At 50.7% G+C, this 25684-nt stretch overlaps 1 protein-coding gene across 3 annotated transcripts in view; it reads left to right on the plus strand.

Moving 5' to 3' along the window:
• The first annotated feature begins 6033 nt into the window (after nucleotides 1–6033).
• LOC122396218 (LIM domain-binding protein 2) overlaps nucleotides 6034–25684 on the plus strand; it is a 63646-nt gene continuing 43995 nt past the window's right edge. For all 3 annotated transcript variants that reach the window (XM_043394409.1, XM_043394410.1, XM_043394411.1), the window contains exon 1: nucleotides 6034–8112. In XM_043394409.1, coding sequence (XP_043250344.1) covers nucleotides 7241–8112 — 872 coding nt within the window. In that variant the 5' untranslated portion in view covers nucleotides 6034–7240. The remainder of the gene's footprint in view (nucleotides 8113–25684) is intronic.

Here is a 25684-nt window from a genome sequence, read left to right on the forward strand (position 1 = left end):
CAAGACGTTTACAAATAGCAGCCGAATGCGTAACGTTATAATCGTTCTCATAAGAGCTTTCGCTTCGATCAGACATCGTTTCGCGTTGCGTCTCGTCGTTCGCCAAAGTCGCCCGGGCCAGGAACAAGCTCTTCCCGATCGGGGGATCCCCGCCCCATTGTGAAAGCGGCTTTAGGCGACGCGTGACAAATCCCGCGCGGAGCACGCGTAATACGCATGTCGAATACACATGAACCGCTCTTAAAGGGCTCGTATCCACGCCTCCAGTGTTCCGGTACAAGATTACTTATCGGCCGCGACAGGATACTCTACTTTAAAGAAGCCACTCTGCTCACCCCGCCCCGCGGCGCTGTTTTCGATACGTCGAGCAACCCGGCCGGACGATTATCTGCGTAATGACGAGCCTTTTCGTCGATATTCTCCGATCGTTTCCACGCTCCTCGTCTCGTCTCTGTGGTTGCCTCTCGATATCAAACAGAGAAACCATGCTTGGGCAGATTAGACGACTTTGATCGGCGATGTCGGCTTCTTCGATAGCATTTGAAGATGTCTCGACACGTCTGGATCAATTTCAAGTACCTGTTGGGTCTGGAGAACGTAGCACCTAGGTTGATCTGGGTACCAAGCGTGGTACATGGGTGTAAGAAAAATTGCAGAACCTAGTTATTGGAGCAGGGGGTCAGATAGGTATATTAATAATCTCGACAGAGTTTGCGTAAAATAAACACGGTGCTCGTTTCGTATAATACGTAAAGCAAGTCACCCAGGCTGGTCGCGAGCCCGGGTCGCGGAGCGTGGCCCCGAGGGTCGAAAATTTGGCCAGCTGGGTGAGGGAGGGGGTCGGTTCTCAGCGGACCCCGAGCATCATCGAACGGTGAGCACGATTAACTCGCGGTTGAACCTGTGTACGTCGGTTGCTCGGGTCTCTCCGGAGTGAGTTCTCAGCCTCCTGAACGTTTCTCCGGTCACCTCTCTCTTGTCCGTCCGGCCGTTTCTTTCCATTGCACGGTGCCCCATCGACCCCCCTCCTCTTCGTCTCTATCGTCCCCCTCCGAGCGTTCTGGCTTCTCTCCGTGGTGGCAACGAGCGAGTTCGAACCGCGAGGCGAGTCGAGGAACCCACTCCGACCGAAGGAAGAAAGAACGAACGGTGAGCAAATGCTCTCCTCGTTCTCTCCTCTCCCCCTCTCTCCGGTTCCCACTGCTTCTCCTCTCCTGGCCCCTCCCGCCCTCTCGGCTCTCTCCACCGTACGTCGATCTCTCGGCGTCTTTTTCCCTCCCTTTTTCAGCTGCCTGCCCCCGGTGTTTCTTCGTTTTTTCCGTTCTCTCCTCTCCTTTCCCCTCTTTCTCCGGGGGTCAACGTACAGGCGCTCGCGCGGCGTGACCGAAATCACACACACGCTCGTTGCGAACCCGCTCGACTGTGACTCGCTTCTTCGTCTTTATTTGGCCTCTAATTGTTCCTTCTTGCGCGACGCCCGTCGGTCTGCTCGCCTGCCTGCCTGCTTGCCTGCCTGCTTGCGAGCCTCCGCGACCTCTCCTCCCCCCCTCCCCCTCCAATGGTCCCGCTGACGAACTTTCGAACGGTCACCTGAGAGGATTTCTGGACCCGGACCCAGCGTGTACCTGCCGCATGGAAACTCGCGTGGGCCGCAACGCTCGCGGGACTATGAATGAGGAATTTTTCTAGGCTACCGGGTGACTAAACTTTAGACGCGCCATTTCGAACAACTCTCCGGCTTCTCGAGGACTCCTCCGCGATGGAAATACCACCGACAGGCGGGTCGGGCCTGTTTTCTTGTCGGCTGCTGAAAGTTCTGGTCAAACGGCTTGCTCCGAGAGTTTTTCAGATTACGCTTTATCAAAATGTTGATACCGAAACGTTAGTAGTTTGTCCGCAAGTTCGTTCTAAATCGTGACTTTAAGCTAACCTTGGAAGCGTTCGAACTATAAACGGGCTTATTAATTTCCATTTACCTGCAATCAATTTAAATGTTGGAGATACCGTTCCGCGGCGGCGATGCGTCGACTAAGACAACCGACGATTAATCGCTATGCTCTTTCAATTGTTCTGGGCGTGACAGCTCTACAAGCTCTAATTATTCTATCCACCGTGTCTGCTGGAGTGGTAGATCCTTGATAGTATACATTTTCCTTCAGCTTTCCCTCTTGCTTTGAGCAACGCGTCGTGAAGCAGTTATCGATACGGTTACCTTTGTAATCTGGTGTCAACCAGGCCTCGTATATACTTGCAGCCTGTTGATAACCGTGATTGCGTTCATTCACAAATCGCCTTTCGTCGTCATCGAGGCCCGGAGAGGGCGGAGAATTGATTTAAAAATTGCTCGTTCAAGGTCGCGTTCGTTCGTTCATAAAAATAGGTTCCTCGTGGAATAATTTGGAGGTTAGATTGGTATTTTTTTTTAAGTTATCGCGATTCAGGATAGTATGATCATAAATCATCATCGTCTCTTCTAATAAAGGCGACTGGTTTCGCTTCCCCTGCAACGAAGCATGCATAGAAAACAAGATCCAGTGCATAAAATGTGCATTACAGGTTCATAAAACCTGTGGAGGTGTATGAAAAGAAACCTCGAATATAGTGTCCCAACTGTGACACGTAAAATAAATATAAATACGTAAATTGATCATTATACGATAATAATTCTGTTTGTTTTATACACGTTAACTCCCCCTTACAATTTATTATTGTTATTCGCAATTATATCACTGTCAAAGAGAATTCGATTTGGGGAACCGGTTGCTTAAATCATATCTTGTAGATTATAGTATGAAAAGACTTGTAATAAATTGACATGATCTTGGTAAAAGATTGAACGTGTAATGATAGGTGTCTGAAAGATCAAACTCCAATTTACAATATTAATTTGCGCCCAAGAGATATTGTATAGGATCTTGAAACTTGCGTTTTACCGTGATTTTCAATAGTTGTGGGAAAATTTCTGACATTGGCAAGAGCTTCGGAGTATCCACCGATCGGTAACAAAATTTTAGCCCTTTGGGCAACGAAGGGCCGTTTCGAGCGTTCTCCATTTGTCGAGCAAACAGCCCCAAAATCAATTACCCCTCTTTCGATCTCGTTTCAGCCATTTAAAGTCGAAAACCGGGTTCTCGTTGGCTCTTGCCTCCGGATTCGCCTTCGTCGATAACCCGTTCCCAGTCTCCCTCGCGACAGTCGGCGTCCTCCCCCCCTCCCCCTGGCTGCAATTAGCCCCCCCCACTCAAGTGCCGAAGATCGCGGACGCTTCCGGTCGCGATAGTGGTTTCTGATCGGTGCCAACAACCTGGCCCGTTTCATCAACTTGGCTCGGACAATGCCTCGAATCGGGCCCAGCTACGCTTACCTGACCCAAACGAGGGGTGGCTGACGGAAAAAGGGGGAGGGAAAAGGGGCCCCGGGTGTCGCAGAGAGCAGATTAATGGTCCCAGAGAATTCTTGGTAGTCTATCCGGGGCCCGAGCCCCCGCCTCCCCATCTCTCCGCGCTTCTACCCGGTGGTGGGGCCCAGAAACGCACCACCCACGTACAGAAAATTTCGTTGGAAGCCACCGAAGGACATCGTAGGACCCCAAGCGTCCTCTACGTTCGGTTAGCTTATCGAACTGTCCCCAGAAAAAAAATTGTTATATTTGTAAAATTAAATGTTCATAGCAGGCTTCTTGAAAATCACGATTTGTTATTTTTCTTTGATTTGGAACCAAAGACTCGACGTTTCGATGTCGCAAAACATTAATAGATTCACAGTGGGTATTTTTCACTTTTAAACAAGAATAGGGAGTTGTTCTTTCGTGGAAATTTGTCATCCGAGGTAGAATGTGGGTCAACATTTCCAAGAGAAATTAGAAGGGAAAGAGACGAGCATCTCCACCGAAAAGTGTATTATTTGTCGGGGAAAACAAGGCTACGGGACGCGATCCTCGATGTCGAAGACTCGGGGGTAGGAAAACTTTGTTATTTTCCGTTAAACGTTGGAGGGTACCTGGAATTTCCAGGGCTTTGTAAACGGTCGCCTTGCGGCCTCCCGGCACTCGGACAATGATACCTCTTGTCTCAAAGTCTACCTGCGCGGCGAGTACCGAGTTACCTGAGTCTCTGTCCTGCTCCTTAGGTCGCGGTTAGGGCCTCGTTATTAGCTTTGTACCGTATCGAACCTGTTCCACGTGCCCTCGACAATCTGGAGTAGCCTCTTCTGGCCGAGGAAAAGAATTTTGGATATGCTCGAAGGCGTGGGTACGCCTCGAGAGCTACGCGTGATCCGTCCACAGGTGAAAATCTTATACCTTTTCTTCGGGACAGATTATTCTCCGCAACATAGTAAATACGTAACCATTGCAACTTTGATCTCATTGTTAAAAAATGTCGATAGATCTATCTTTAGACAGGCGGAAAGGTTATTAAATAATGCAAACAATAATGTAAAATTAATACGGTCTTGTATTTATTTTTGTTCCGGTACAGGTACACAATTGAACAGAAAAAAATGAGGCTTATTTTATTATAATTTGTTGACCGTATTGTGCAACGTGAGAATTAATTATCAATATCGCTGCTTGGAAAAAGGAATATAGATCGCAGTTTTAACAAACGAACGCGTCGAGGCGAGTTTTTTTTTTCTTCCTTTGAGACGCTCGAATTTTCCGTGGCAGATCCCCCTGCATTTTGTCCCGTCGTTCCCATTTCTCTTCATCCGGTTAATCTGGTATCCGCTGCACGGCGACTCGCGGGAGCGTAGGATATTTCCTTACGGGAACGGAACGATACCGAGTCGATTACTTTTTAATCCTAAATTACTCTTGTGGTAATCCAGTTATTAAGTTGCAGCGGCCTTTTTGAAACTGGATTCACGAAAAAATGGCCTCTGGCGGAGAGCCCGCAAATCCCCCCGGTCGACTCTTCTAATTCTCGAATTTACTGCCAGACGATTCCTAAACAATCGCGTTTAGCGCAAAATTCGTCAGTCCTTTCGTCTCGCGTCGAACAGCATCGTGTAATTTTCAATTAATTTTTTTTTCGTGTTAAGCTTAATAAATTAAAACGTCGATGGAGGTGTTTTCGGAAAGTTTAATTTGAAGGAGGTTGGAAATTAGTTGGAGAACGGGAGGAGAAAAAATGGCAGCCGCTGCCGTTCGGAGGTCGATCGTTTTCGCACGCGCCACGCGTCAAGGTGGAAGACCATTCTTCTTCATCGCGGCGTACAAATGCGCTCAACTTGACCCCGAACACGATAAATCGGATTTCTGGGCTTCTGCGATCTTAGTAGAATCAATCCTGTGTCGAGTTCTTCGGGACCCACCGGCGATTCGAATCGCGCGGAAAGTGAAACTGCCTTTCGGCGGACTTTGACGAAGATACGGCTTCCTGTTCGTCGTCCGATCGTGTGCCAAATAGAATCCGCGAACACCCGATGCCTTCCGATTCCTTTAGACTTTCTCTTACCAAAACATTCAGACTCCAACACACGTTAACACGTTTCTATACACGATTATTGAAATTGGCGGGAATTCGTATGTAAATAAAGAATGCGATCGCATGTTTGGAAAGAAGAGATCCCGAAGAAAATGAATCTGTTTCGCGATAGGCAGGGCACTCGGCGAGAGCATAATTTTCCAATTAGAAAAAGCGTGGCGTGCGAGCATCTCGCCGGGCGTAAAATCGGTCGGGCAAAGTAAAATCGAAAAGGAACGAAAGGGTGAAGGGGGTGTCCGGGCAACAGGGGTGGCACGCAAAGTCCCGCGTCGCATCGGGTTGCGTGGACACCGGGCATCGGGCGCTCACGTGGCTCCCCACCTTTCCGGCGTGCGTGAGCCTGCTCCCTTCCGACGCTCCTTTCGCCGTGGCTTCGGTTCAGCTTCCCCCACTCCGTGTCCTCGCGTGGCTGTTCCCCTCCAGCTAGACGTCGGCCGCCTGTCCTCGAAAGCTCGAGTGCGACGGCAGCGCCTCCACGCCTGCCGCTCCGCAGTAACGCGATTGCCCTCGTCGAGTGTATAGGCGTCCGCGGACCGTGTCGCTCGTTGCTTCGTGACACGCAGCGCGCGTTGTCCCGCGTCACCGTGTTTCTCTATCGTTCTTGGTGTTTTATTATCGCGTGTATGTGCTCTCAGTGCTCGTATCTCGCGGTAGTTTAGTGATAACGAAAATATTTAAATAAAAAAGCCAGCCAGTCGAGAGAGATCCGAGTCACCGAGTCGCAGGTAGACGCGGACGGGTTTCGGAGCCGAGTCCAGCGATCGAGTCACGTTCGTCGCGAGCCGAAATCCTCGGGTACCGAAGGAGTCGCTACTCGGACTATGCCGAGACACGGTCAGCCGGTCACGCGAACGCAGCGTGCTCGCGTGGACCTGGTGTTTGGGTCGCCGAGCGGCGACTGAAGCCGCGATACGGGATGCGAAGGATCCCGCGGTTGTCGCCGGCGAACGTTGCCAGAAGGAGAAGAAGGGCGCCAGGATGGGCGGGAGACGAGGACCGCTGGTCCGCGACGTAGGTGTGCACCGCGACGCCGACGACGTGACGGCCACGTGCCCCCGCGGATACGTCGATGGCCGCTGGCATTAACTGCGTTTGGTATACTCGTCCTTAGGTAGATTAGTCGAGCGAATCGGTGACCGCATAAACAGGCTCAAGCCGAGTGTGTGATCAGTGTCCCTGGTGATCGATTGCTAAAGTGCACCGTGACTTCGGGGATCTTTGGTGTTCTTGGTTCTTCGATAGTTTCGACAGGGTAGTTTTTTTAGCTTGGGACTTCCCGACTTGGCGCGGGGACTCTGGTGGTGGTTCGATAGATGCGAACAGGTGGCACGCAGAGTGTATTCCGGCAGGTTCGCGAAAGGGAATCCCGCCGCCAGTGGAGAACGCTGCTGGCTGTTTAACGGTGGATGAAACGAACGGGCTGGTATCGAGAAACTTGAAACGGTCGTGGCACGAGGTGTGTGCCGTCCCTTCCGTCCGTGCGCGTACCGAGGGCACGTGGTTGCTCGAGTCGAGGCCGGTGAAGTATACCGCAAAGTGCAGTGATCCCCCTCGTGATTACTCAGCGTGATCGATGAGGTTCTGAGTGGGGTCCGAATTGTACGGTCGAACCGGCGAAGGAGAATCGAGAGAGTCCCCGGTGATCGTGAAAATTTTTTGGCGAACGGAGAAGGAAATTGCCGCGCTCCGTGGCCTAATCATCAGACCGGCGGGAGTTCGAGGAGAGGGTGAAGGGCGTCGTGGAGGGGGGAGTGATGCCGGTGAGGGTGGCACAGCGCCCCCCAGGTGGAATACCACTCCACGCCGGCGTGCCGGTAGCGGCCAGCAGCGTAACCGCCCCCGGTCCGTCGGGCCGGTGCCTCGGGGGCCCGGCAGCGCCCCCCGCCGGCTCGCCACCGCTGCCGCCGTCCTTGCAATCCCTCGGCGGCGGCGTGAGCAACGCCACCAGCAGCGCCCCTGGCGCCGCCAGCAACGGCAACAGCAACGGTAACGGCCTGAACAACAACATAGTCGGTGCGAACAGCAGCCAGGGCATCGGGAGCACCGGCGGTCTGGGTGTCAACACGACCAGCGGCGCCACGAATCCCTTGCAGGCGATGGCGTCGGCAGCGGCCTCGCTCACACAGCTGAACAACATGGCGAATGGACCGCTGCCGCCGCTAGGGGCCACAGGACCGACCGGACCACCTAGTTTACCTCCGCCCCAGCCGGCGACCACGCCGACTCATGGGGGTCCACCGACGCCGCACGCCGGCGTCACCGGTGGACCCCATCTCAACGGAGCTTCTCCGAGTCCTCACCCTATGCCGCCCCACGGAATGATGACCGGTTCTCCTCATGCCCCGCACCCCCATATGGGCGGCGGAGGACCCTCGCCTCATCCTCATCACCCTGGCCCCCACATGGTTGGCTCGCCACACCATCCTGGACCGCATCCCATGGTCCCAGCCGCTGGCATGATGGGCCCTGCTGGCATGCAGCCCCAAGGGGCACCCGGGATGTGCGGTCCGGGGCCCACCGGCCCTATGGGCCCTCATGCTCATCCTCAAGGACCTGGAGTGCCTGGGCAACCGCACATGCACAACGACCCCTTTTACTGCTCGCCTTTTGGATCCCACTACTTCAGGTAAATTCACCGATTTTTCAACTACCCTCCGCTAATCGCTACGTCCCCTATCGTCGCAAACTTCTACACCGTTGATAGCCTGTTGGGTGGGATCGTTTGCATAAGATTTCTTCCCGAAGAATTCACAATTATTTACAACACGATACAACGACACACTCGATCTTATCTTCTCTTCCTTTAACAACTTAAATACAGTTCCCCCCTCGATTGTTCTCTTACCTTGTGTCTACATCGAAAAATCACTCTATTTATTACGCAATATTTTGATACGAATCAACCGATTACGCGTATCACTGTCAAAGAGTAATGTCAATATACGCGGAGATTCTTTGGATTTTTTCCACTTCCCTACACGCACGATTAGTGTTTTCACTTGCCTGATCGGCAATTTCCGCGGAGATCCTTTGGCGCGAGATCGACGGGGAATAATCGTTCGCGATGAGTCCGACATAATGCAGAAATCTGCATGTTGTCGCGCGCAGGCAACAAAGAACGCTCGACATCGGCCGGCTTATTTCCCGTCCGCGCGCAGATTTGAACTTTGATTGCCTGTTTATGCAAAATCTCTCGAGAATCCCGTCGCGTAGTCTGTTATTTTTGTAGTTCGCGCAAAGTTCCTCTCCGTCGCGAGCACGCCGATCCGTCCTTGACGGATTTCTTCTGCCTCCGACTTTTTCATCGCGTAAGGTCCGACGAAAGAGAAAGACGCTTCCGATGATGAATATACTCCGCGCCTGACCTCGACGCCCCCCTCGGGGCCGAAGATATTACCAACGCGCCGGAAAGAAATCAATCTCGCCGCGATTAAGGGACCCGCGATAGAAATAAATAATCCGTCGTTCCATCGATCGTAACAATTTTTTTGTCACGCGAAAGCGTCGAACAGGTGCTTTCTTTCGGCAGGGGGTCACGCGAGCTTCCGGAAAAAAGGTGTATCGCGTGGGCGTAGAAAATTCCGTGCGGAACGCGACGGTTTCTTCGTCTCTGGCGGCGATCCGCGGCTTGGAAAGGCAGGAGACGCGTTCAGCGAATCCTTTCCGGACGATAACGATTCGAAAATCCCTCTCGATCCTCGGAATCCTTGGCTACGGACGTTGAAAAATATGCAACGACTTGGTTTTTTATTCTAGAAAGGGTTTCTATTATCGAGCGGCGTTTAGGAAATCTCTTTCGATTCTTAGATGGTTGGAAAATACGCAAAATACGTTGCAACGATTTGGTTTTTATTTTACAAACAGCATCGATACGAATGATTCGAGTGGCTCGAACGTGTGGGCAGTTTGCATAGTTAATTCGAAATCGTTTAAATTCTTCGTTGCGAACATTTTCAGACGGTTCTTTTACGGCCCGATACTCCGTTCCGTGCCAATCGTTCGGCAGTCTCTCGCTAGCACGCTCTCTCGGGCGTAGTAACAGTATACTCGGAGAATCCGTTATCATAGCTCGACCAGGATCTTCCTGGTGACCGTTGCGCGGTCGAACGTGTCTCGAAACGTGGCTGCGAGCAAACGTGGTCGCCTAGGACGCCCGAAATGCCTCCTAATCATATTTCTACGATAACCGTTCTCCTTCTACCTTGCTAGAATCGTCTTCCAAAACTCTATCGACGTTTCTCCGTCATCCTTTAAAAAATCTAAACACGAGTGTTCTTTCAACGATTAATGTACCCCTGTGCGACCTTCGTCTTATTAATTGGTGTATTTCCGTTTCTGGAGACCCTTAGATGCGTTTGACGAATGCGGAGTAGGTCCGTAACCGAATTTCTCGATCGTTCTCGAGTCAGACACTCGGACGCGGACGGGAATAACAAAGTAGCCCCGTTCGAGATCGATCGACGGCCAATTATCGTGGACAAGCGAGCATGTTCGCGAGTCAGGTGGCCAGGAAAGTCTCCTTGGCGCTGTTCTATCACCGAGTTCAGGTGGCCCGCAGGTGGGAGGCGCCCCTTGTGCAGGTGTACGTCGCAGAACTTCCTTCCTCGTTCGGAGACGGCCTGTCCGGTGCTCGAGGGCCAGCGAAACCGATAGGGCGGACCCAGTGCGTAGCGCAGTGACGATTATCCGGTTCTTCTCCTTCGACCTTCCTTGTATCCGGTCTGGACGTCTCTATCGGCTCGACATCATCTCCCTGCTCGCTGGCCCCGTCTGGTAATCGCGAGGGCGCATTAACATAAGCGTTCCACGCTGCTACGTTCGCGCGAATCGCCGCGCCAGTTCGTTCAACAGACTACTTTCGTCTTACCGAACTCCCTGGACCTGCTCCGTGATTCATTTCTACCGATTTATGTCGGTCACCTCGGTAAAATTCACGAAACCTACACCCAGATTTATTTCTTTCAACGCCTTCGCTGGAAATTTTTTAATCTCATAGCGAATAGTCCTGATATCCATACATAGGTGACAGTCAAAGTGTCGAGGATAGCGGATGATTTGCTCTGGGTTAGGTTGGGCGACCTGTTTAACCCCTTCGCGTACTATTTAATCACGAATTCTCTCTCAGACGTATACCACGCGTTTGTTTGTCAGTTTTTGTTCGCCCCTTCCGTACGAGCAGAGAAAAACGTATGGAAACTTGCACGCGCCACGAGTCCCTCGCCAAGGTGCCGATTCAGTTTGTCGCGAGGCGATCAAGGTCCTTCTTATCCTACCGAGAGGCCGCGATAAGATAAGCCCAACGACGGCGTTCGACTTCCGATCGCGCTCGAAACTCTCCGTTCGTGCGTCCCTCTCTTTTTCGCCTCTTCCTTCTGTCGCCATTTTATGCCGCGACGACAGAAAACCAACGTAACGCGAATTTCCATTTCCCGAGAACTCGGCGACGTTCGAGCGCTCGGTTCCTGATTCCCAGATAATTCTCGAGTGTCTTAAAAATGCCTATCTACTGTCAATAAAAGTCCACTTTGCTGTTCTCACGGTACGCTGCTCGAAAACGTGCAATCGTACCCGATACGAACGACTCTAACTAGATTGACTGGTGTAGAAAATAGAAAACAGAAAACTCTGCATTATCTATACTATAGATTCTGAGAAAAGAATTTGCAACATAGTTTATTTGGATTTCCACACAGAAGAAGCGATCTAACGCGTTGCGTGGTGGCTAGACAGCTGATGGAAGATCGATAGAACGAGTGTCGAGGATTCCGCGGTTCGCGGGCAGCGTCGCGGTTCAAGTAGATCGCTGGACGACGAGGGGGAAGAGTGTATGGAAAGAGGAAAGGCTCGTTTCGCCGTGGAGGCACGCGAGGAGATACCGGGCCGAGTGCATAAAGCCGTGTGCAGCCAGCGTATCAAGCCGTATCGTCGGTCGGTTCCAGTTTCACGTGAAACTGTTCGCGCAACCGGGCAGGTTCAAGGCGAGCCTGAAAAGTGGAATGCACGTTGGTGCACGCGGGAACCAACCTGCGACTCGCAACCGCTTAACATCCATTCTTAATGCTGAATACTTCTAATTAGTTGGCATCCAAGTTCTCTCGATCTTCGCGAGCGTACTTATTCCCCGACCGTGTTGTTCCTCGGAACATTATCTGGCTCGGCTTTCCCAACAAGGATTCGGCGCCATCGATAATGGACGTTCGCCTCGAGTGAACGCAATACGAATAAGATCGCGTGCCACGATTGTCCACGGGACGGAACAAGTCTCGGATCCGATCTAATCCGGCCTCCATTACCAGCTATCAAACGCTCATCAAGCTTTTCCACGCACTCGATTAACCCCGCCGCACTCGATCATTCACGCGGTAGCGTCTTCCGTCCCTTCCAATTACTTTCAAAGCGACGAGAAGCCGCCCCGGGAAGCAGATAAACCTAATCCCGGTTCAGGTATACCGTGTCCAAGCGTTCAGCATCAATCGCCACCGGGGAATCAAAGAGAACGGAAACGAAGGCGGAGGCAGGGACCCTGAGGAGCCAACAGGGTGACAATGAGGACAGGAACGACCTCCCCGAGTCATGGTTTACCCTGGAACGACAGTGCAGATGTCCGAACGGACAGGTGCGATTCGACAAACGTCCGACTAGAAACCTGTCCTAAGTTTTCTAATCCGAGTGTTTCCGCCAAAGGGGTATTCACGCCCTGTTCGCAATTTTTATCAAAGAAAGATATCCTTTCACCCATTCGGCTCTATGCTTCGAGAGTATGCATAATTTTTTTCGTCGAAAAATATTAAAAATTATAGGAGTTAGAACGAATCGAATTTCGAGTCCCCCGTAGAGGTCTGGCCCCGTAATGGAGGGTGTATTCCCAGCGTTTAGCAGTCACTTGAAAAGTTGTAGACACCGCGGCGTGTTGGAAGCGTTAACGACTGGTTTCGACGATAAGGATCTTGGCGGTCCGACGAGCGCCACGGTGTTTGATATCCGACAGAATCGGACACCCGGGTGACGTTGAATGGAGATTCCAAACAATCGATCGTCCACACGTTGAAAACAACTCTCCGTTTCAAAGCTTGGCCACGAAAACCGTAGAAACGCGAGTCAAACGTTTAACTCCCGAACCATCAACTGTTTATCTTGGAGACAATCGTAGGAAGTCGCGAGTTACTCACCCTGTGACTAATCCGGAGCGTGTTTAGGCGTTCCTCCACAGTTACGATCAATCACGAGTAGATTCCAACTGTTACTTTATTTTGATAATTGCAATGGAATGAAGTTTCCTTGAACAAAGCTCGTCTCACCAGACACTCTCGATAGCCACGTGACTTCTCCATCTACCCACGAGGATGCATGGTTTATGCGAAGGATCCATTTGGCCCTTGACCCAGCCATAAATCCTCGAAAAGTTGTTGACGCTAAGGGGCAAGTTCGGATAGATTCTCGCGGTGTCTCTATCGATCTTGCCCTGTCAGATTTCGTCGCGACAGGCATTGTTCTTCCGGTGCATACGCGGCTGGGCATCGTCTAGTCGACGAGATCGAAAGTTTACGATTATATTTCCAACGCGAGCCGTTGCTTCCTCGTGGATTCGGGCATTTTATTTTTACCGCGGCCCGTCTATTTCGGCCGATGCGCGTTGAATTCGGCCGCGGAGATCGAAAACGATCTCTCTCTGTTCGCTAGGGGCAGGTTCCGCGTCCGGCTACCGGTGTCGTTGCACGGGGAATATAATGGCCGATCGTGGCGAATCGAAAGCTTCGGCTATAAATAATGAAATTAGCGCTGCCTGTCCAAATGCAGCACGTGACCTCGCGAATCTCGCCAAGTGTCTGTATATTCCGTAGAGAGCCGCGAGTTCAACCGACCTACCTGCGTCGCGCACACTATCTCACGCCCCAGTGGTGCTCAATCTCACCTGTCCACAGCTTTTTATAGGCGGGAAAGACTGGACATCGCGTTTAATCGCAACATTTTCAGAAATATATCGTTCAAGTATGAACGAGCTCGTCAAAGTATATTTAGAATCGGGTGAACCTTCGGAGGAGACAAATTTGGATTCCTTTTTTCTCGGTTGAACAGTGTACTTTCCTTTTAGCCCGATCACCATAACAGAGGCGGTGTCCCAAATATAGACGTCGCCTTTGTTTCAGATTGATCCCCTTCTGGATCGTAGCGTTGAACTCGGCCCGATCTAAATATGTGGTTTCATTCAAACGCCTCGAGTACGAATCCGAATCGCTAGATTATCCCACAGCATCGACTTTCGTTGTCCCGAGGAATACGTGGAATCTTTGGACGAAGCAGCATCCACCCTCGACCGCGTTCCGAATAAAAGTTCCTTCCCCGTTCCCTGTCGAATCACTCGGGAGCACTCAAGAGGCATCACCCTAACTGCTGAAAAGAACACTGGAACGATCATCGCGTTAAAAGTTGGACGAAAAGTGCTCGAACCCGAGCACTTGTTCCTTCTCTGATTCGATTCTTGCCGGATCATCCTGCAGGACTCCGAGAATCTTCGTTCGGTCGGTTCTGGATCCACAGTTTTGCGCCGCGATTCTTACATCATCGCGGTTGCATAATCTCTCGCGTCTGTCGGCGCGCGCACCGCCAAATGATCCGATCTAGACCCGCGGATCGAACGAGACTCGGAATTCTTCGCGCCTCGTTCGAAGGCCCGATTTTAGCAAATAAATGCTCGATCTTTAGAAAGTTCTATCGAAAAGTTCCGATAGGATCTGTATATTGAAATTTCGCGGCTAAGTGCACGTGTTATTATATTTATCTTATGTACGCCCTCGCTCGGACCTAATATACAATTACCATGTCAGGTGTAGGCAGATGCCACGATAGATCGAGACAGCGGCTCGGTTCTGTTTACATTGTTGATGTAACCCGATCCATGGATGGCGCCGAGTACCACCCCCTTTCCCTTCGTGATTCCCCGCGAGTTTCTTCTCCTCGAGGCGTAATACTATCCACGGAGATCGTTTTTTGGCGTTGCGAGCATGGTTATTAACAAAACGTAGATCAGCGATCCCATTTTCTACTTATATCGTCAAGTGTAGTTACTGTCTTCCTAATGATACAATCGACACCGTCGCTTTACGTTTCCTTAAATCTCGATGATCGATTCGAGTCCGGATCGGTTTCGCCAAAGGTTTCCGACAGCTCGGTTTGGAAGTTGGCGTGTCGCGCGTACAGCCGCGCCTCCGTTGAAGTCGGCGCTCCTACGAGTTCTCGGTTCATTAATTCACGGATGAAGAATCGAAGCCGGGGATGAGAACCGCGAGTGATTTGCCAGTGAGGCAGTTCGTTGGCGTTGGAGTTGGCTCGGCTGGTCTCTCTCCTCTTCTTCGCCTTCGTCCTCTTCTTCTTCTGCTTTGCCTCGCGCTCTGCTCTCTCCGCGTTCTCAAGGCCGCCTCCTCGAATCCCTCACCTCCCCTCCGTTCGCCCCTCTGCCCCTCCACCGCCTCCGACATCGGCAACCCGCCCCTCCCGCGGTTCCCCCCGGCCTACCGAGTCGAGCGTCTTACCTCAAACCGACTGCTGGCGACTCCGTTCCTCCCTCCCTCCCTCCCTCCCCCTCCCCCTTCGCCTCCCCTTTCCTTCCGTCCCTCCAGCGCGCGTCGTCCTCGTCCGTGAGGGAACTTGGCGCGCGCGCCTCCCAGCCTAGGTTAGGTTAGACCAGGCTAGGTTAGGCTAGGCTCCGCTACGGCGTCCAACTTTCGAGCGTGGAAGTCGATCGAAGTTCAGCGAAGCCGCGGCGTCTCCCGGCACCTCGCGAGACGCGGGAAATGTCGTCCGACCAGTTCCACGACGCCTAGCGCCTAGGTCCGGTTGCCCGGCGAACGTAGCCGGACTTCCAGCGACGCCGGGATCCATTTTTTGCCCGGCGAATTCAGACTGCCGGTCTGCACGCTCCGCGGCGACGTTCCTCGCGCCGATGAGGAAGGTTATGGTCGCTCGGCTACCGTTTTCTTTTTCGGAAACCGACGCCCGATTCCGGCGAACCTCCCACTCGGTGTTGATGGATTTCGTCAGGGTCCGGTTAGGCTTCTTTATAAAAGATTCTTTGGGAAAAAGTTGGCGCTATTTTGATCTACATCCACCTGTACAGGATCATCTCTATATTGGAACTTTTTGGAGCACGAATCGTTACAAAATTCCAAGCACAAATATGCAAAGTAACGTCGAATTGTTTTGTTAGGATTTTCGGGAGCTACATCGGCCAGAAGACGATGCGAAAGGCAAAACTCTGTTGCGCTCGGTATTAAACCTAACCTATAAATTAAGATCTCTGTTTGTTTTGACGAGACTGTGCACGTGGTCCAAGTTCGGCCCCACTTTTCTTCGCGGTTCCGCACGGTTTTAGAACGACGATGGAAAGTCGTCGTAAAATAGAACCGTGTTTACCGGAGTTGCCCTAACTGGAACCACGGGTTTCCAGTTTCGTTCGGATTTTCCCGCGTCGCGGAACGAAACGTGCGTGCGCGTCTACCGCTCTCGGGACACGCAGGGGAGGGGAGAGGACGAGACGGGGGGAAAGAGCACCTCCACTTTATTCGTCGACGTTTTATTTTTTTTCGAAAGATGAATCCCGCTCACCTTGAAAGGTACGTCGCGTGGCTCGTCGTCAAGCAGTCGTCGAACGAGCCCTTCGAGTCGCAGGAAACTTCGAAAACCCATCTCTGCGTTCTGCGGATTCTTCTACGGCAAGTTTTTTGCCTCGGGTTTCGAGCACACCTAAAACTCCCCGCGGGAATTTTACTTCTTCGAAATCTCTCCAAAACAGCCTTTGATCTTTTTTTTATAGCACGATGTCTCTGGCAAAGAAATTTTTTTAAAAACAATTCATTGCTTCGATCCGTACGTTATATATTTCTGACAAAGCTATAGATAGCTTTAGCTCCCAATTTTTAACCTTCGACTATAATAGCTTTTATCGCGCAGCTGATGTTTCGCTTTTACGAAACCTCCGTAGTTTCAAATTTAAAGCAGAATAAAAAATAGGACCGTAACAAAATAAGGAAAGTTTACGGACGAGCTGACTTTCGATCTCAACCGTTCGCGAAATAAAAGCTACACGATTTTATCGAACAACCCGATATACAGATGATAGCATGTGTCGAGCATCCGAGCTTCCCTGGTCTGGGAATTTTAATTTCGATTGACGTAAGTTCGACATCCGACGTTGCGTCACCGCGAAGGCCGACACCAGAAGCGTCTGGCGAACATAATCGAGAGTCGGAACGAGCAGCGTTCGAATCCCCAACTATAATCGTGCGTGATAGTGATCCTTTTGTTTAGCGCGGAACGACCAAGACCTTCGTTCGACGGCTTCCCGTTTAAGGAAAAATTGTCCCATAAAATTTACGGTACTTTGCTTTTTTATAATCCCGTACACGTCGCAGCGTTGACCGAGAAAGGAAGTTAACGGGTGCAACCAAGGTTATAACGTTCGCGAGACGTATTACAATAGTCCCCGGATCGGTCCCTGAAAATCGGTTGCCGAAAGTCCTACGAAGTCATCTCGATTTCCGAGTCGTGACTCGTACCGAGTGACTTTTTTGAGTGGCAAGATCGATAAACAGAGGGTGCGTGGAAAAAAAAGGAGGATCGTAAACTGGATCGCGATCAAAAGGGACACCCTTGTAACCACTCGAAAAGAACGGAACAACTTCGTTACGTTATTCCACGTGCCAGGTCCCCCAAATGGTCCCCCGAACACGAGGGCACGTCGTTCGCGGCTTAATCCGGATTTATTCGGGCTCTTTTATCCGCGAAATGATCGCGAGCAACGTAGGAAGCGCTACCGTAACTTGGTCACGTGGTTCTCACTCGTGGAGGGGGGATTCTCCTCCCCCGCCGTCGAACCCCTGCTTCCATCGATCAATTTTATTTATTTATTTGCTCAGACGTAATCCTTATTCATCAGGAACACGGTTACGGAGTCAAAAGTTACACGAACGTGTTAAGATACGATAGTATTTACTATCCACTGCAATTTGCCACTCGAAGTAATTACAATTTGCAACTCGTCTATCTGGAAATCTATAATATCGTAGCAAGTGTCCATTTATCATCGTGTGATTCAATTAGCGACGCGAAATTGATCGCGGTATCGATTTTTCCGAGGAAATCACTTTTCCTGGAACTAGTTTCAGGCACGTGGTGGTAACGTCAGATTTAAGAACGGTAGTAACGACAGTCCAGTTTTACCCCGGACTGTACGGGCTCGCGCGTGGAACGCTTCTGGGCCATTTTAGGAACCAGTTTGGAGCGGTCCGTGCGGCCCAGACCGCTTCGTCGCGTCTCGCTGTGATCACCTACCGGGGCACTAATCCTGCTAACGCGCTCGAGGTCACGACAGACCGACTCGGGGAGCCCCCGCGTCTTCATTCCGTCGATGATCTCGTTTTTAGTTGGCGACAACGGAGGATTTCCGGGGGGTCCACGGACCGGGGATCAAACTTGTTTCGATCGGAAAGCCCCTGGGTGTCCGGTTGTTTACCGGATCAAAGAAGTCGTCTTCCGCGGAAATCCACCTCCCCCGAATCGCGCGACGTTTCCGTGGACCGCCATATGTCGGACAGCGAGGATTTGTTCGATTCTTGGTAGAATCAGGAACAGGAGTCTGGGGTGGAAAAACACGGAAGGGATTCGTAGGGCAGCAGGCGGGAGGTTTGCCTTTGTGTCGCACTTGGTGTGGCCGGGTATGGATTCCCACGGGACGTTGCGCATGCAACGTCGTCTCACGGCTGGCCAGGGATAGCGATGGCTCCGAGACGCTTTAGATCCTGTGCAACCAACCTCTACAGTTCCTAGCAGTTTCCATTTTTACAAAAATCTTGAATGCAGCAATGTCTGTGTTCGATTCCATCGAAAGAAGTCTCGCGTTTGAAGTTTTGGAGGAATTGTTAATACATATCGGTTTGTTCGTTGATCGGAGATCATATCGGCTGACAGTATTTATTAGGAAAAGTATTACCGACGCTTGAGTGTAAAAATGTGCGAGCGTGTTAGAATTGAAAATTGTTTGTAAAATTGGAGTCGAATCGATCGGAGCACCCATCGCTGGCTCTGTTCCTCGGTCTCACACTAGGAAGCCCACGAACACGCCAATACAGTCGAAGGGAAGAGCCTCCTCTCCCGCAGGTTCCCACGTGTTTCCGACCGCAAGCCGCAGTTATAACGGCGCAGTCGCGACTCCTCGACGAAGGACGAAGGCGGCAGCGACTCTGTGTTTCCATCGTCAGCGCGAACACGAGTTCGTCGTCCTGTGATACAGTCAACCCCCGTATAACACGGTAGTTACCTTTCTAAACAATGCCGCGTCATACGGGATTCACGATTGCTAAGAAACTTCTCTAACGAGGGAAGCGTCGGAGTCGTGCAACTCCAAAGGTTGAGAAGAATCGAATCTCTATATCGATTAAATGCTCCAGCAACTCAATAAACACACTGTCGGTTATGTATATCCATTCGGAATGTTATTAAAAATGATCAGGAATCCACGTGGAATGCCCAGAGCTCTAAAGGTGAAGGAGAAACGATCGATTTTCCATCTTTTTCGGCCTATCGCGTTTCTCTCTGTATCCTCCAGCAGCTTCCGTTCGTTCCTAGTGTTTTTGCGCCGACTTATCGGTTTCTCGTTCCGCCGAGAGCGCCTCCTTTTTTCCCCCAATCTTCCCGTAGCAATTTTTTGCCCGCCAGTGACGGATTTTTTTGTCCACGCGCGCGTTCCTCTCCTTTCTACCTTGTCGCTGGCTCGCGTTTTTTACCGCGTACTTGCCCCACCAGCGGTCTCCGAAGCTGTCTCTCTCCCGCCCAGGCTGTTCTAGCGCCTTGGAATGAATCAGCCGGCTCGGATGGGCGAGTTCGCATGTACCGCGTGCCGGGCAAGGCCGCGTTTTTACGCCACTCCTTCGAGAAAGAGAAGGAACAACGCTGGCTCGTGCTAGGACGCTTTTGCTCGAGTCCACTGTTCAGGGTGTAAACCCGCTCGTGGTCGCGAGAAGACGACGCCTAATTCGAAATTTCTAAAAAATCGATTCACCGGCTTTAAAATTGTCAAAAAGCTTCGATCGTTTGGGGGAAAGTCATCGGTTCTCTGCTTTTGCAGGACCAGTAGTGCCTCGATTATCGCAGAAAATTGGGGTACAAGATACCTGCAATTATCGAGAGAACCGATCCAACGAGTCAGTCGTGTGTGCGTTTTATGCGAGTTAATCGACCATTTTACTTTATTATACACACACTCGGATGTATTACCGTAGATCGTATAACAATTTAAATTACCAAACAGCGTGGTGTTTCTCAATTTCGGCGGTGATATTTTCAGCGAACTTTTGTTGCGTTCGGTCCTCGAAGTTGTTCGCCGGTGAAAAATTTAGTCATTTTTGCGTTCGTCGCGTTCAAGCGGCGGCTGAATGGTACTCGTATTTCATGTATTTGTCGTTGTTCGTTTCCCCGGTGAACTTTTTCCGCGATTCAACGAATGAACTTCAATTCCGGCAAATGAATTTATCTCGTTTGCGAATCCAGGCCATGGAATTACGTAAGAAAACTTTTTAGGCAATTTAATTTTCGTAGTTTCTTTAAAAATTCCGTTTCCGATCGAAACGGAGCCGTTTTCCCAGCGCGGTGGCGTCTCAGTTTCGAGCTCCGTTCGCATCGGTCCGCGCTCTCTGGAAACGATTTCTCCTCGAATCGCGGCCATCCGCGAGGATGCTCGATTCTCGAACGAAGAAAAGTAGAGCGAATCGTCGCGCCTCTCGTGCTATCAACGCCCACGGGCCGCTCTATATCAGATTTTATTGTATCTCGTATTCGACCTACGAAAGAGGTAACAGGAGTAATTGGAGAGAGGAGCGGCTGGAGGCTTCGGGACCCCAGGGGAACCAAGAATGGCGAGACACTCGGCTAACCCAGTTCCGTATTTGGTTTCGCGGACAGGCCACAATTTTCTGCGCGTTTTCTAGCGAAAAACAACCGGTCGCGTGCGTTCCGCGCCGCAGAAATAGAGTCTTCAATCTCCCACGAAAAAGTCAACGAACAAAGTTTCGTCGAATTATCGGTTTCAAAAACAATATCTCGATACTCTTCCGAAAGGCTAGTGAAATTATTTTCTCCTCGCTCGAAGACTGTGTAAATGATAAATTTAAAAGCACAGAAACCTGCATGATTTCGAATGTGTAATAAAAGAAATGGCGATAGGAAATTTTCCGGGGAAAAGAATCCCATTCTCCCGGGTCGGTCGACTTTTACCTCTGGAAAGCGTCTCGTCCGGTGTCGAACGCGATCGAAAGTCAAGATACTTTCAACGACGGCCATCGTTCCTTTCTTTTTTCGCCGCTCGGTCGAATAATCGCGGCCCGGGGTATCGTCGTTAAAAATCGTTTACGAAACATTCGCTTATCGGGACTCGCGGTCGTTCCCTCGGACCTGTTGCACTTTTTTCTGCCCGGAAAAGCTTCGCCGATTCATCGCGCAGATATCGAAAATGGAACGTCGCGTGGCCCGTTCGGCGAAACTTGCCGCGTCCTCCGCGTCCCTTGATTCGAGACGCTCGCCCCACAACGGAACAGGATAAGTTGTACAAAAGTTGCGCGTAGTTTCGCGGCGTGTTGCATCGCCCGTCGTGGATTAAACCGCGAAAGGAGACTGTCTGCGCGGCGCCAACTTTCCACCGAATTCCCCGCAATCATTTCCCTCGACGAACTGTTCGAATTCTGATCATTACGCCTCCTCATTACGTAAATCATGGCATCTCTTAACGCTAGATCTACAGGTTGATTCTTTCGACGTAATTCTCAAGTTTCCAATTGAATTTCAACATTGATAGATCCAGATGATCCCTAGGAACAGATCTCTTGCTTCGATTTCTTAGCAATCACGACATCCTAATAGGTTGCCACGTTGATATCATGCTACAACCCTCGAAACTTATCTGAAATTGTACGCGCGGGTCCCGCGGAGAGGATCGAGTGAAAAAATCGGTATTCGCGTGTGCGGTTGATGGCGCGAAAGCGGGGAAGCCGCTTATGTGCGTACGTGCGTGCATGCAGACAACACGGAGTGACATAACCTCTTGTCAGCCGATTAACCGGGGTCGCCGCGACACGACGGCGCGCTGTCGTGTCTCAGAAAACACCTGGCCACCCAGCCAACGACAGAAGGGAAAGGTCTTTCCTTCGCGTTTACTGATTCGAGTACAATGAGCAAAGGCCCACGCAGATCTCCGTTGCTGGTAATTAGGGGATCGGTTGAATAGACTATTCTGTCGGTAGACGCAAATACCAGGGATGAAAGAAGTTTCGTCGGGTTGCAAGCCAGTGGAAATTCTGGTTTGTTTCTTAATCTTCCGACGGCGTATTGTCTTCGGATTCCGGACTCTCTGCGATTATTTCGATGCTGCGTTTTTCCGCGGATCAACGGTGAAAGCGTGGTTTCGTAACTCGGGATATTTTCTGAACCAACCCCTTGCGATTTAGAGATCGCGCGTGCCGCGGGTAATATATTTCTCGCGCGTCGGAATAAGCGTACAATCTGCCTTTGTCAATCGGCTGAGAGACAGCCGGGATCGTGACTAGAAAGTTTCAAAAATTAGCTCCTTTAAGGAATATCAAATATCGAGCCACGGTATGCAAAACTAGTTTCACTGCGAGTATGGAATATTTGTTAGACAAACAACTGATATTTTGTAAAAGAGTTAAATTTGTCATCGAAAATTCGCTGAAATTATTTTTATCTGGGCCGAGTAGTATGTGTTTAAATTAATAAGGCGACGGTTTTACGAAAACGGTAGCCGTCATTTGAAATTCGTGGGTCGCAAAGGGGGGGTGGGTTGAAAATGGGTGGACAGGTTGTCGTCAATCATCGGCGGAAGTGGAGGACGCGTCGATCAATTTTTATCGTCGACACTCGTGTCAATATCGTCGCGAACAGGTGAAAAATAAAATGCTCGCGGACAAACGAAAAACAGAGCCTGGGGGTAGAGGAACGAAACGCAAAGAAGGGAGGAGAAAAAATTGCAGTTTCGGTGGCCGGGCGGTGCCACGCGGCCACGCGACGCTCGAATTACACGTCCACCCTTTATGGAGGCTCTTCTGCGGTCGCGGGACACCACCCTATAGCGGCGCGATTACACAGCGCGGACCGTTTACGGCTGGGCTCTGTCTCGTTTCCAAAAATCGCGACCACGGGATCGAAGCGCGAACAACAAGAACGAGACCCAACGGTGGATCGAGGGTTGGTAATGTTCTGCGAACGACACAACCCCCGTGAGGGTCCTGGTCTCTTGAGTCTTTGTCGCTGAATATTTCAATTTCTATGTACCAAATTATTATAAATATTAAATAACAACCTACCGAAATATCGAAGTTATAGGGACCTTTGACGCGTGTTTGTTCCGAAAGGAAAGTTTCGAAATTCGTTCGGACGACAATACTTATCTTGCGGGTAAGAAAAAAAGGGGTGAAGCCTGGAGGCGTTTAGGGAAATCCACTCAAACGCCTAGATGGCGTGAAAGAGCGCGAAGGCAGAGATTCGTGACAGGCGGCCGCGCGTGTCCCTCGATTAAAAATTAATCAAGCCCCGGGGCCGTCGGTCCTTTTTTTCGCGGAAGCTCTTTTGCGGTCGCGGGACACCCCGGGGTACGCGGTTAACGAGTAGTTACGGGTCGACCCTCTGCTCTGCGGCTCCTCCGCGCCGCTATGGCGTTTCGTATAGGAGGTTTACCTATATTTAGCCCGATAAAAATACCATCGCGCCTCCCGCATGACGGCCTCCTGGCCCGCCATTCCCGATTTAAACTTCTACCGACTACGACCGAATCGTCCGACTTCGCCGCGTAGCCTGGTCGCCGTCGCAAATCCGCGATGCGATCCGACTTGTCAGCCTCGAGGGAGGGATGACGAGACGCCTCGAACGTCGGTGTTCTGGGCTCGGAGAATCCGCGAACGGATTCACAGAAATTAACTTCTGCTTACAAAGAATATTATATTTGACGTTACGTAAAGGTGTCTACGGACGGGAGCCACCCTCCAAAAAAAATGTTACGCATCGAAAGTGATATTTGAGCAAATATTAATATCGGATGATCGATCGAGATTATCGAGCCTCGATGGTCTGTCGAGGGTTAAGCGTCCCGGTGATCCAAATTGGACGTAATTTCGATTCTCGGTATTGGAATTGTCTTGGGTTCTTGTCCGATGTTTCGTAGCCTCTTGGATGCAATGTGATTTGGGTATTGGGAATAGTTGCTGGTCGGTGTTCTTGTTCGATACTTCGCAGTCTCGGGCGAATGCAACGGCGAGCAGGGTATTCGGGATAGTCCGGGTTACAGACGGGAGGGATACTTGGGATTTCTGTAACACGGATGAGACGAGGTATGCGCTCTCGGCACCCCGACAGCCCTTTTCTCGATTCGGATTCGTAGGAACGAGCGGCCAAACGGCCCGGAGTCGTCTTGGCTCGGGCTTCGCGAGTCGTAAATCCGGGATACAAATCGGTGTCCCCGCGACAAAAGACGCCAAATGCCTGCCACGGTTCACCGAGACCATTTCGAAGATCGATTTCCTATAAATTGAATCCACGACGACGGAATATAGCTCCCCTCTTGCCGTCCTCCTCGTATGAAATTATTTACGGACAGTTGTTAAATCACTGTCGCTCGATCGCGCGCCGAGGATCGAGTGGAATCTTATCAGTAATCACGTAACGCGTTTTTCCACGTTGCCGGACGTTATTGATTCGTCGTTGTCGCGATACCGTACCGTGTGTAACGATCGCAGGGACGGCCGTCCATTTTTCTACGATTCCGCGTTCAAACAATCGCCGTCTTTATCCCCGTTTCCGCGCGCCATTGCCAATTACCTCTGACGCAACAGTCGAATATCGACGAGTTCAAACAATCGTCCACAAATCGTTTGGCTCCGATTTTTATAACTTTTTACGTTACACGAGTCGAAATACACGCGTGGCTGTAATAGATCTTATTAATGTAAAAACACCGTGACGCACAGTATAGTAACAAATGGAAGAGGTAAAAAATGGTGGACTCTACGTCCAGTAGTTATTTTCCAAGTTTGCGTGAAAGTTGTTTAGCTTCGATTCGTTCGAAATTTCCCCGCAGATAAGAATTGGCCCCCCACCCACCCACCCATACCGATCCTTGGCAACGAAATGGCGAACGCATCTGTTGGTATCGTTACGACGCGAGGCGTCGAGTACACCGAGAACGATAAACGGTTCGTTAAGCGAAGACATCGTCGCGTCGACGTCGAAATCGCTGTCAAAACTGTTAGCGTCGGGTCGACGTCGCCTCGTCAACGTCGCCCGGGCCACTCGGTTTCCATCGTTTTTTTCCTCCTCCCGGACGGTTTCCGAGTTGGAAGTTGTCGCGAGTTTCCCGCGCTCGACGGCGGAGAAGAGACGCTCGGTCGACTGAACGGTCTCCAACGTTGCGCGATTAGGCGCGCGGCTCGTCCTCGGTGGTCTTCGTTGCGCAATGATAACGATGACAAAGACTCTAGCGACAACAACAGCGCGATAATGACGTCGCGAACGAGCTATGCCTTTCTACCGAAACGGCCGATCGCCTTCGGTCGACGTGTCCGCCATTATGGATTCCAAACTCACGAATCTCTTCGCGGTTCGAACCTAGAAAACTTTCGTTCGACATCAGATTCACGGAAGTCGTCAATCCGATTTCAGATTCCATATTAACACTTTGACTGTCACGTCAGCCATATATGGGTGACAGGATTTACCATTATGATACTAGAAAAATTAATTCTTCTGTCGAGGGAAATAAATTTGAATAGAGTTTGTGAATTTTAACAAGGTTACGGAAATAAGTAGCAAAACAAATTTTACAATGGTCTAAAATGAAAATTTTACTTGTGTAGAATATTATACGGTTTTGATCTGGCAGTGAACGTGTTAAAGGTTACAGAATCAATTGGTTTTGGTTATAATAGACACTGTCTACTAACACTTGGAATCACGACGGAGGAACTTCTCGAAAAGATATAAAATCGGTTTGTCGAAATGCCCGTAAGTTCGACTCGAAAACCGTAGAATCGCGCGTTGCGTGGGAACGCCGTAAATCAAGCAGCGAAAAGGCTACGCCGCGGTACAAATCGTTCCAGCCTTCAGGTGGGAAAGGGAGGGGACAGGCTGTTATTTATTCCGAGCGT

The sequence above is a fragment of the Colletes gigas genome, unplaced genomic scaffold, assembly GCF_013123115.1.
Source record: "Colletes gigas isolate AHSC1104 unplaced genomic scaffold, ASM1312311v1 Colletes_gigas_Sc00007, whole genome shotgun sequence".
Classification (NCBI taxonomy): Eukaryota; Metazoa; Arthropoda; class Insecta; order Hymenoptera; family Colletidae; genus Colletes; species Colletes gigas.